Source organism: Lonchura striata, chromosome 6, assembly GCF_046129695.1.
Source record: "Lonchura striata isolate bLonStr1 chromosome 6, bLonStr1.mat, whole genome shotgun sequence".
Lineage (NCBI taxonomy): Eukaryota > Metazoa > Chordata > Aves > Passeriformes > Estrildidae > Lonchura > Lonchura striata.
The window spans coordinates 14,951,322-14,963,322 of record NC_134608.1 but is presented as its reverse complement, the minus strand read 5'-3'; the positions used below and the strand labels follow the sequence as shown (position 1 = coordinate 14,963,322).

The 12,001-nt window shown below is 42.6% G+C and overlaps 1 protein-coding gene across 1 annotated transcript; it reads right to left on the bottom strand.

Moving 5' to 3' along the window:
* Positions 1 to 8,456: 8,456 nt before the first annotated feature.
* On the bottom strand, positions 8,457 to 10,202 carry GSC (goosecoid homeobox). Its single transcript, XM_021549655.2, has 3 exons — positions 9,503 to 10,202; positions 9,035 to 9,294; positions 8,457 to 8,609 (listed from the first exon to the last, which is right to left on the bottom strand). The coding sequence occupies exons 1-3, from the start codon at positions 10,200 to 10,202 to the stop codon at positions 8,457 to 8,459; spliced, it is 1,113 nt and encodes a 370-aa protein (XP_021405330.2).
* Positions 10,203 to 12,001: the final 1,799 nt, after the last annotated feature.

Sequence of the window (12,001 nt, the reverse complement as noted above, 5' to 3'; positions counted from 1 at the left end):
ATTGCATAACTTTCCATAGATTTTTTTTCTGCACAAAAGACATTTCCATACCAAAGATGATTCACTTAAATGGAACTCCAGCATTTGATTGTCTCACATCCACAGCCATGAGCTATAAGAAAGAAGTAGGGTTTCTAAAATGGATCAGAAGGCTTTCATTATGTACAAGTTTAAACTGCCTCCACAATTTATGCTGCAACAAGAACAGAAGGACTACCAGTAAGAGTCTGCAAAAATAAATGAACCCAAACAAAAACATATGATGGTCTACAAACAACAGTGATTTACAAGTTGTTGTTTTTTTTCCAAAAAATAACCTCAAATGTATCTCATCTTATTTTTTTTTTAAATCTTAACCTTTCAGTTGTACAAACATAATTTCAATCAAACCTTAAATGGTTTTAATCCCCAACTAGAACACTCAAAAGCTGTTATTAGCTATATTTGTAGGCCAATTCTTCTCAGCAAGTCATGGCCCCTGATAGATGTACTCAGTTGACTTGGAAAAGTAGGGAAGTGTGGCTCTTGCCTGCTTGTCTCTCTTTTTCATACAGGGCCAAGAGTCATTTGGCAATGCAGACTGGAGGAGTGCTGTTTCCAGTTCATGTGATCTACTTTCAGAAGTGAAGATTAGATTATACTCCCTAGATTTGCTTTCTCCAAAAATGTTCTCAGATACTTTTCTATGACAGCTGTGTTTCTACTTTGTGCTGATCCAAAAGTTATTTTAAAAAAGCAAATAAATTTATTGATGTCAATAGACTGGCTCCAAAATAGTACCCAAACATTATTAAAATATCCAGTTGTTTTTAAGACAACCTAAACAGGAAACTGAGAGAAGAACAGAAAAAATATGCAAAGTTCAAAATCAATTCAAAAGACACAAATTAATAGACTTCTTTAGACTATTTTTAACATCAAATCTATTATTTTTTCATTTTTTGTTTTAATTTCGTAGCCATCTGAGATCCATATAGCCAATACCAAAATTTTCAGCATGCAATCAAAAAGGCTGTGAAGCTGAAATGGAAACTGCTTCTGTTCCTAAGACAGCTACTTCAAAGAGACTGATATTAGAAAGAATGACTCTAGAGCACCTAATGTCCTAGCTCTTAGTGCTCAACATGAATTCTACTTACCTCTTAACTGCAATGTGTCTGGTGACTGAACAGTTTTCCCAGTGATCAGTCAGCCAAAGCATTAAATTGTCATAAGCAATGTGGCCATAATCAGTCCCTGTGTCAGTGGTCTTTTCTGATGTCAGAATAATTTAGATGCCCAGATATCTGAAGCAGCTGTGCCAATGAGTATGTGAGCAGAGCAAAACACAGCTGCTTTGCAATTCAGGAACACTGTTCTGGGTTTTCTTAAACATCTGGTAAATCAGATGTACCTTTAAGGCCAAGAGTGATAGGTATCAAACTTTTATCTTGCCCTTATGCTGGTGGAGAGAATCTAAACACAGTTTCTGAGAGCCTAATGTCCCTAGTCAAGCCTCATTTCATGGAAAACACCTACTTCTATGTCAAAGAAACTTGTCAACAGTATTACTGCTCATTTAAAGACTGTTGTGCTTGTGTAATTATTTCAGTGGAGATGGTTTTTACCTTAAAATGTATCTCACTGAAACTTTTAACATGAATCCTGATACAAGGGTAGGCTTATTCCATCAGCAACAGTACTGACTGCAGTGACTTTAGTGGCAGAAACACATTCCTACCTTTAGAACTGCACCTGCACAAAGGTGGGAAGGGCCACTTTAGCTGAACAAATCTGAGAGGGCAGAGAATTTTAAGGAGAGAAAGCTCCCCTGGGATTTCTAATGATCCCTTCCTGCATGGTTCTGTCCCTTTTAGACCAGGGATTAATGCCCTCTCTTCACTGATCACCTTGCAAAGTAACCACATCCACTGATGTCAGTGGGAAATATTATCAGCTTTAGAAAAAAGTTTGGCATTCATTCACAAAGGTTTTGGGTCAGGCTTCCACATCATCCCTTCAACCAGGCTAAAGGAGTCTCAGGTAAGTTTGTTTCACTGTGAAGAGCTGTCTCTCTACCTTTAGGGTCAACTAAAAGAAAAAAACAGTATGTTCTAAAATTGTGCATGATAAACACTTTATAAAACTGATGAAAAAGTAATAAATAAATAAGTAATAAATAAATTAAATAAATAAGACCTAGTAACTGATGCAAATAAGGCCTGAGACTTTCTGTATAATGCCAGGAAGCTCCAAATAAAGGGTGTTGGGTTCATGCCCTTCTAAATCATTACAGTTTCCACAGAAAATATCAACCTCCTTGAGATTCTTAAGTTAGGGAGATTTATAGTGATAACAACAGCAGTAGTTTATTTGAGACAGTTAATCAAAATTCTAGCACTTACAAGACCTCTGTGAACACTACAGATTTAAGAAATTGAACACTAAATATTCAAAAGTAAGCTTGCAATTTACACAAGTACAGTAAATTTCAGTTATGTGTTTCATTATACTGGTGCCTTATTGCTTTTAAGGGGTTTACAACTTGGCTGTAATTATTCACCATGGGGTAAAATTTGGCATAAAAATAACTCTTTTCCATTTCTATTTCCAAAGAAAGTTACTTGCTCTCTGCTGGCATTCCCTGCTCATGCAACACTCAGCAAGAGTTTTTGGGTGTGCAAGCAAAATAGGTTAGGTCTCTGATTTTGTGGCTTTTAAAAATATGTCTTTCATACACCCAAACCATATTGTACCTTTATTCACTCATCTTCCATTAATTTAGCCTTCAATCTGGGTTCATGGACATAGCAAAAATACATGTAATTTGTTTATGAACCAAGTGAAACTATATATATAATTACATCAACCACGAAGGCCTTATTTTCACCAGAATAGTCAAATTTCCAGCAGGATAACAGGAAAACATGGTGACGGCATTAAACTCCACCAGTGAGAAAATGTCATCACTTCTGCTTCCCCACACTGTGCCAAAGACTTCTTGTGTGTCCCCTGGAGAAAGAGGTACCTCAGCACCTCCAACAGCAAAATGGAGCAACAGTAGTTTCCCACCTCGGGATCAGTCTGAACATTCACAGCTAAGCTCTTTGACAGTTTGCCAAAATCCCCAAATAAGGAAATAAATACAGTTTTGGTCAGGTTCTACACTTGTAACACCTTTGAGTCAAGAGGGATGCAGCCTCAGATGTTCTCATCCTTGTGATCAGCAGCTCGTTCCAGCACTGGGGTTTGCAGCTCAGCCTGTGATGCTTCCCTACAAACCAAATCACTGAACTGACACCATCAGAATCTGGATCTCCATTCCTTGGGCTTTTTTCTTCCAGGAAAAGTGCATAAAAGTGCATACTAAGTCTACCACGTCTACAGATGCACCCACCCTGGACAGCAAGGGGAGAAGAAGCTCTGCAGGCAGCCTGTTGAAGGAGAAGGTTGAATCCTAAGTAAGGGGGTACAGTTCACCAAAATTGTCCCTTTATTCATGGTATAGTGAAGGTGAAAAACCCAACACATGTCGTTAAGAAAGCAATCTGCAGTCCCTGTATAACGAACATTACCTCAGAAAGGCAATGATAATAATAATAATAATAACAATAACAATAATAATAATAATAATAATAATAATAATAATAATAATAATAATGTGCTTATATAAACAAGTAAATTAAACTCTGGGGGGATTTCAGTGCTTAGAGTTTTGAGGGAAGACTCTTTCTGGATATAATGCAAAGGAAAGATTATAAATTCTAGGCTTGCACATGGCTTTGATGTCTTTGGAGGTATAAACTCCACATCTCCAAGATAAGCCTGCAAGGACTAGAAAAGAAATGAAAACACATTCAGACATCATTTAGAAGACAAAGGAGAAGTAATTTTCAACATTCAACTCTAGGTAATTCTATGCTTTAACAAGTTTCCTGGCCTTTCTCTTGCTCCATTATTGTTCTATTCAGTTGTGCCTTAAGTTTTGCCTTAAGTTTTGCCTTATGTCTTGAGGGATATAAAAGATATATATATGTGCCTGTATACACATACACATGTATCTGCCTTTAGACATCTACTCTATCCTGAATACAAAAGTATAAGTAAGATTCTTTTTTAATTTATTTATTTTAAATTTGAATTCTCCAGATACAAGTTTCTGTCTTTAAAGTTGTCAGATCCTTTACAGAGATATGTCACTTTAAAGTTGCATTAATTTCTTACATTCCAACACCTTTCAGCTATAATTATTATCTTTGTGTAATAGACTCCAATCAAATCAGGGTAAGTGGCAACTCCAGAAAAACAGGGTAATTTTACAAAATTTTTCTGTCTAGGTTTAGTCCAGGCTCACCAGGTCACTGAAGTAGGAAAGTATAAAGTATAAATGGAATAAAACCCTAGGGGGTCAAAATATAAAACAAAAACTCTTTAGACTTTTGTTCCTTTATGCTCTGTGGTGTTTAATCCCAGAGAACCAATAAATGCAGATGGAGCACAAAAAATATGAACTCACCTTAATGTTGCATTTTTTTTATAACTTCCACTAATCCAAATGTTTGCTTCACAAGTCATGTGTAAGAAAGAGTTTGCATGGTTTATATTCCCAGGATCCCATTATAGTAAAGCTCAAAAACAGTTCACTCAAGTATTAGTAAAACTGAAAGGTAAAAAAAGTCCAGATTCTCAGCTGATAATAAATCACTTTATGTCAAGCAAAAAAAATTCTGACCTCTGCTTTCTAGCACCACTCATTAAAACAAGAACTACGGAAATAAATGTGGAAAATAGAGTATTAACAGAAATATAAATTTTTGCTATCTAAAGGCAGATGGCACAATGAAGATAGCTCATCAGATTACTAAATCTGCCTCTATAGAGAAGAAAACTTCTGCATTGAATCCTTACTATACATTGCTCTCCCTACAATTCCCTTGAAATAGAATTTTGTAACCTAAGCCAGCTTGGTGTCAGAGAGATTTATTTGGTGTATGCTCCTTTTGTATAATTATTTAGTTATTACTCCTATAATGCACAGCATTATCTGGAATAAGCCTGCACTGCAGTGGTGAACCTCCAAAGTAGCTTATGTTTCTTCTTATAATCCCTCACTCAACCTAATTCTCTTGTGAGGTCTGAGAAGAGTATTATTCATTCTACAGACAGAAATTTAGGAAGAAAGAAGTCCAGCATTTCATAGAGAATCAGTAAGACATCAAGAAGCTGAACCCAAGTTCAGTGCCTCAGTACCATGAACAATACAGAACATTTCAGTCCCATCCAATCTTCTGAGAATGTTTGCCCAAGATACAAGGTTGTAAGTTGCACTGGGAGATACAGACAAAACCGACCAAATAATTTTTAAAATTCTTTTTTGGTCTCCTTTTAGACAAATGTTAACAAACAGAACCACAAACAGCTCTTTCAAAGCCCCTTTGTTAGAACTGAACCTGCTGGAACATAGCACCTATTCAGGTCTCTTGGTTTGATTTGTTCCTACTTCATGAGCAGAAAGAGAAAATAATGAAAGCTGCTACGTGGTATTTGCATTTTGGCATGTAGGAATCCTCCTAAATTAAAAATCCAGACAGACATCTAGAAGTGGAATATGCCAACAAAACAGCATAAACGAATGAGAGATCTTCTTGTTACAATCCCTCTCATGTTTTCAATAATTTAGTTTTCAACTTTCTTGATCCTTTTCATGCAAACTTCTCACTACTTTTTCACTATCATACTTCCATACTGCACAGAATCTCATTTTGTAGGCTAAAAAAAAGATAGAATAAAACCTTTAGGTTTTCAGCAAACACCACTGAGAAAAAGAATAAGACAGCTACTATGAATGGCACAAACACAATTTTTAGTAAGTAAGATTAAGCTTTTAGGTCAAGATTAAAATTGCCTTTCAACTGTATTTTAAAGTCATATTATTAGCTTCAGTAGATCTACACCTACTTGTAGTAATAACAGTAGATTCCTGTGACTGCAAGATCAAGTTTATGGTAATAAAGAATTTATAGAAAACTCAAAAATTAATACAGACAAAAGTACAATGTTATTTTAAAGAAATCAGAGGTGATTCAATTCTATGACTAGAACTGTGTTTTGGAATACAAAGTTTTGATTCTTACATCACATCTTATGTTTCCACATAACAAACAACTCTCAATAAATCCATTAATGTTTGGGGACCTGGAGCTTCTGTGGGTCACAAATGGAGCCATTGCTCCCATTGGAAATATCTACGTTTCTTTAAAGATGTGTACTGCAACTTTAAGTAACTCCTATTAGTAATCAAAAATCTTTTTAAATCCCATTTCTTACAAATCCAGATCTAGTTTAACTCCTACATTCAACTATGCAAGCTAAAATCTTTAATAGAGACTTCCAAAATTGTCATACCACACAAAAAATAAAAAAAGCAAAACAAAACAAAACCTTACCAAGCTCCTATTGTGACAATATGGATATTTACACATGGAAGTAACACAAATATATAAGCATTTGTAAAGTCTTGGGCAATATTATCCTTAGACCTGGCTTTTATTTGCAAATTAAGTATGCATTTTAAAACCTAACAGTGACTAAATACAGAGGTGATGACATTAAAACTTCACTCACTGAGACTTCCTGCATATAACATAACAAAACACTTCAAATCTAATTTTCAGCAATTTAAGAACTAATTTTTAGTGCTGTTGTGTTGTAATTCAGTATAGTTTACAGAGGTCAAATATGCATCCATAGCAATAGGGTAGAATCTCCAAAATGTAATAGCTCCATAAAACCAAACCATCACATGTGTACAAGAAGAATCCATTTGTTTTTATCCTTCCTCTTCTGCTGTACTGAGGAACAAGAGGCTAATTTTTTTTTCCCTTCAAGACAGCAGTAGCTGTGAAACTCTTAGCCTCCTAAAGGCTGGCTCACACAAAACCACACTGAATTGCTTCCACAGCAGCTGCTCCTACATCTTGATGTGGTGAGAGGTCACTCAGAAAGAGATACGACATCTCTGTGGAAACATTGGCATCTAAGAGCTATCTGAGCAGACAGGTACTAAGACTGGTTCTCTCACACTAACACCTGCAGTATGCACCATGTTACAACACCCATAAAAACCTGGATCTATCACGAAAAATAGGAAAAAGGCAAGCAACACAGCAGTTGACCCTTTCTTGCATCACTGGAAGTAATGGTGAGCATTTTTGAACAAACAATTTGTCTAAAGTAGGTGAGATTAATAGATATAGGTGAGTTTAGGCATTGGCCATAATTAAGAAAAATCAGCTTACTACGACTTAACTTTGAATGAAAGGCACAGCATGAAGTTTTCGGGCCAGAGATCGTCTGAATTGGATTTACACTTTCAGGTTATTTGTTTTAACTTTATGAACAGTCTTTTAGGCAAGGACAGAGAAGTGTCTTCCTAAACACAACACCATGGGGAACCACTGTGGCTCCTCTCTGAAATTATAAGCTCTGAGCTGGAGAGCCACAGGGGAAAAAAGCGGAAGGAAAACGAGCGTGGATTTTAAAGGGGGAATAGACGTCTCTGCTACGAGGCCCTCGTAGAGGGAAGAGTAAAACGAGGCCAGGCTGTCACTGCTTTCGGAATTGCAAAGGTGCTGCCTCAAAGGGGAGAAAACTTCCATTAGCAACTTCCTCTGAAACACCTGAAAAAAGCAGCACACAAGGGCTCGTACTCCCCTATACGCGTAATTAATCTGGTAATGTCTACAATTTATTAACAACAGCTTTAAACACCGCTGAAGAGAGCTGGCTTTTCAAAACGAGGGTCAAAGACAAACGCTTTGGAAACTCAACCAAGCTCAAGCGCAGGGAGACAGGGGAAAGAGCAGGAGTTAACAAGTGTGGGGCCGGGTTTGCTTCCCCTGCCGGTGTCTCCCAAGGGCACGGTGGGCGGGAGGAGCGGCGGCCGGGACCCGCGGCGCTCCCGGACGGGAGAAGCGCTCGGGCCGCGGCCGGGCCAGCGGGGCCGGACTGCCGAGGGCCGCCCCGGGAGGAGCGGCGGGGTTCGCTCCCGGCCCCTCGGGCTCGTACCGGGCTGCCAGGCTGGGCCCCGGCCGCTTCCCTCCGGGTGCGAGTCCCACCATCGCTGCCCGGCGTGCGGCGAGCGGGACCCGCCTGCCAGCGCTGCCCTCCGCCGGCGTTCCCCCCGTGATGCCGCACCGCGGAACACCGAGGAACCCCGGGGAGCTGGGCACCATCGCTCCCTGCTCCCTTGTCCCTCTCCGCTCCCTCTCCCCGCGGCGCAGAGTGAACAAACGCGCCGCCGTCTACCTGTGCAACACCTCCGCAACACATTTTATTTACACGGAATTAGCTCGGGGCATTGTACATTATATACAGATATTTCCCCCCTCCAACAAGGCAGATCTTGTGCAAGATTAGTAGCATCCTCTGGAGTGTATCCGACAGTCCACGGGAAATGTCCCCCCCACTTAGAAGTATCAGCTGTCAGAGTCCAAGTCACTTTTCCCGTCCTCTGGTCTCTTCTCCGGTGACGTTTTAGACGCTTTATTCCATTTTTGTGCGTTTTCTGATTCCTCCGAAGACGATCTCTTTTGCCTCCTCCACTTCGCCCGGCGGTTTTTGAACCAAACCTGTTACGTTAAGAAATTAAATTATTAGGGCGAAAAACAAAAATAAAACTATGCAAACCCGCAGCTGACCTCAGCCCCGCAGGAGCCCTGCTGGGGCCGGTGTGCGGCGGCCAAACTCGGACGGACGGACGGACGGACGGACGGAGGGAGGGAGGCGGGGAAGCCGCTCGGGTGGGACCGGCCGGGCGCATTCAGGAGGCACAGCCGCCTGCCGACAATCCCTCGCAGCCCTGTGACAGGCTCGGCTGGCCGTCCCAAGGAAGGGCACTTGGAAATAATAAAAAACTTTCCCTCTGCCCCCGCAAAGCGGTCGCTCTCCCTCCGCTGGCAGAGCCGGGCTGGAGCCGCACCGCGATACATCCGGTTCGGGCGCGTTTGAGTGCGAATGGGGAGAGGGTTGAAGAAAGAAAAAGAAAGCAAAGTACCTCCACTTTTTCCTCTCTTAAGTGCACCCTTCTGGCCAGCTGCTCCCTCGTGCCCACGTCTGGGTATTTCGTTTCCTGGAAGAGGTTTTCCAGCGCTTCCAGCTGCTCGTCAGTGAAGATAGTCCGGTGCCGTCTTTTTCGCCTGCAGTGCAGCTGATTCAGTAACTGCAGCTCCGTCCGGGACAAAGTGCCCACGTTCATGTAGGGCAACATCTGATGGGGAACAGGGGACATCAGGACTGACCCAGTGCCCTCGTAACCTACGGACAGACAGACGAGTCGACGATAGGCTTTGCATGAGATCGCTGCTTCCCCCCACTCCTGTCCCGTCCCGTCCCGTCCCGAAAATGTCCCCTCCCGCCGCCCACCCGCTCTCCTGCGGGCCTCCAGCTCCCGCCACCCGCTCCGGCCCCGCGGCTGCGGGAACAAAGGGGCCCGTCCGCCCCGTCCCACGCGGGGCCGCCTTACCTGCGGGGGGGACGCAGGAGCACTGCTGGGCGCCCAGGGGCGGCACGGCCCCGCAGCACGAAGGGCCCACGGGGGACGCCGGCACATGCAGCTGCCCGTAGTAGTAGTTGTTGTAGCCGAGCCGAGATCCAGTGACGGCCGGCGGCAGCGCGGAGGCGGGAGCCACCGCCCGGGAGTAAAATCCGCTGTAGTCGGAGGCGCTGCCGTAGAGCGAGTCCCCGTGGAGGCTGGGGAAGACGACGGGCGCGGCGCTCGGGGGCAGCAGCACCGAGTCCTTGCAGCGAGGTCTGGCCGCCAGGATATTGTCGATGCTGAACATGCTCACAGGCATGCCCCAAACCGTGCGGGGCAGGGCGGCGGGGACCGGCCGGGGGAGGGAGGGAGGAGGGCGGGAGGGAGGGTAGGTGGTGGCTGGGGAGGGGGGGGGAAGAGGCTGGAAGGACACGAAATCGAAACTTTTCGGATAAATTTTAGAAAGAGATCGGAGCGAAAAGAAAAGAGCCTTTTCCGAGGGCAGCTTGCGGGCAGAGTGTGCGTGTGTGTCTGTGCGCGCGTGTGCGGTGTGTGTGCGTGTGCGCAGGATCCACCCCTGGAACTTTCCCCCCTCAACTCTCGCCTGTTTACTGATCTCAACCCAGAGGGCTGCTCGGAGTATAATCCATCTGAACCTCTTCCCTTTTTTATACCCAGGCGACGTCATCCTGGATTTAGTTCCTGGTAATATGCAGATGACAAACAAAACCAGATTTGATTTTTTTTTTCTCCCCTTTTTTGGTGGGGAAGAGGTGGGGGTTACACAAAGGAGTGAAAGCAGCCAGAGTCTGTGTATTGAGAATTAATGAAATTAACGTAATCCTTTCCATTAGTGGGCTTTTTAGAAAGGCCCCAGATTTAGGCTTGATCTCTGCTGCACCGGCTAATTGCCCAGGTTAATCTTATTAATGCCATTGTGTAGAAGTGGTTAGCAGCTCCTAGTCTTGTCTATTATGCACCTACTTTGGTCGTGTTAGTTCACATTAGTGGGTGCGATTTCCTCTGTCTAAGGCTGAGATTCATTATTTATGCTTCGAACTGCTTAAGAAGCACTTAAAAAAAAAAAGAAATAAACTGCCACATAAACATGCAACGCCCCCCCCACTCCAAGTGTTTCTGTAGCAGGGTTTGTATCTTGCTCGGAGGACTGAACGGGCATTGAAGAGTATGTGTTTCTCTGATTTAAGGTTTATGCAGTGAAGCAACAACGTCTCCACTGAGTAACTGAATTATTTTTTATTATTTTCCTAGGTCACCTGGCAGAACAAGGACACATGAATATTGTAAACTTGTCTCTCTCCCCGTTTTCAGTTTTTTTTTTCTTCCTTTTTTAACAGATTCAGACAGGTATCACTTTTTGTTTTTAAAACAAGCCAAGAGAAGCAAACGTTAAAGACCAATGCCATCTCAAATCCCCGCGTGTGGTAGGTATTCCGATTTGCTTCCGATCTATCTTGGTGCCTATTTCTTTTCTTTTTAATCTTTAATTATCTAGCTTAGAAAACAAAGCCCATAAAGTTGCAATGATGCAGAAAACTTTATATTTTGCATGTTCCGTGAATTTTTAAATGGAGAAATTTTAAATCCCTAAAACTCTTCATATTAAGAGGTTTGGCTCTCCTGGTAGCTGGCTCTTGTGATTTGCAGAATACTTCGTCTGTCACGACTGTCCCTGGGAATCCACAGGAGGTGAACTGAATAAGATTAGACTATTTACCCCATCAACTCTCCATCAAAGAAGGTAGGAAATTGTACGCATGAAATGAAAACAAGCCATTAGAGTTCGTTTACGAGGAACACATTATTTTTCCTCAACAAAGAATATCCTCGTTAGCGCTTACTCGCACTTTATCTTTAGCCTTCCTTTCCTCGATATACCAGGATTTGAAACCGCACCTGAGAATGATCTGAAACGTATTTCTAGCGAAAGATTTGTATAAGCGTTAAAAAACAATTGCAAAAACTAAATTATCGCTTTATTGATACATCGCAATGTGATTAATTAGCTGCATTTTTTTTTACTTCAATTTATCTGCCTAACCATTTCTTTATGCCTTCGGCATTTAGACCTGAACTTCGTGCAAGTTTTTCAAATTTGATAGAAAGTGAAACTATTTGACACACGGTTAGGCGGGTTTTTGGTTAGATTTGGGATAATTTTTTTCCTGTTGATGTTTTGAGAGTTTTCTTTATTTTTTATTTGTTTGTGGGTGGGCTTGGAGTGGGAGTTTCGGTTTGTTGGGGTTTTTTTGGTCAGTAATTCCCTGAGTGCAGCCGGTCACGCTGCATGCAGAGCAGCGCCTGCTTAATGCCGCCATCGGGATGCTCCTTCACGTCCTCAGCGGCTCTGCAGCAATGCGCGACAGCATCCCTCCGGTGGCCCGGGCGAGCCGGGCGGGGGTCCCCGGGAGAGGCAGGCCCGAGGGGAGGCCGGCAGCGGGGCACGGCCCGCTCCGGCTCCGGCCC

Coding starts and splice junctions, on each gene's coding strand:
- GSC (XM_021549655.2), bottom strand. CDS start 10,202: ATGACGTCGCCTGGGTATAAAAAAGGGAAGAGGTTCAGATGGATTATA. Junction 9,295..9,502: donor CTCCTGCGTCCCCCCCGCAG/GTAAGGCGGCCC, acceptor GTCTGTCCGTAG/GTTACGAGGGCACTGGGTCA. Junction 8,610..9,034: donor TAAGAGAGGAAAAAGTGGAG/GTACTTTGCTTT, acceptor TTAACGTAACAG/GTTTGGTTCAAAAACCGCCG.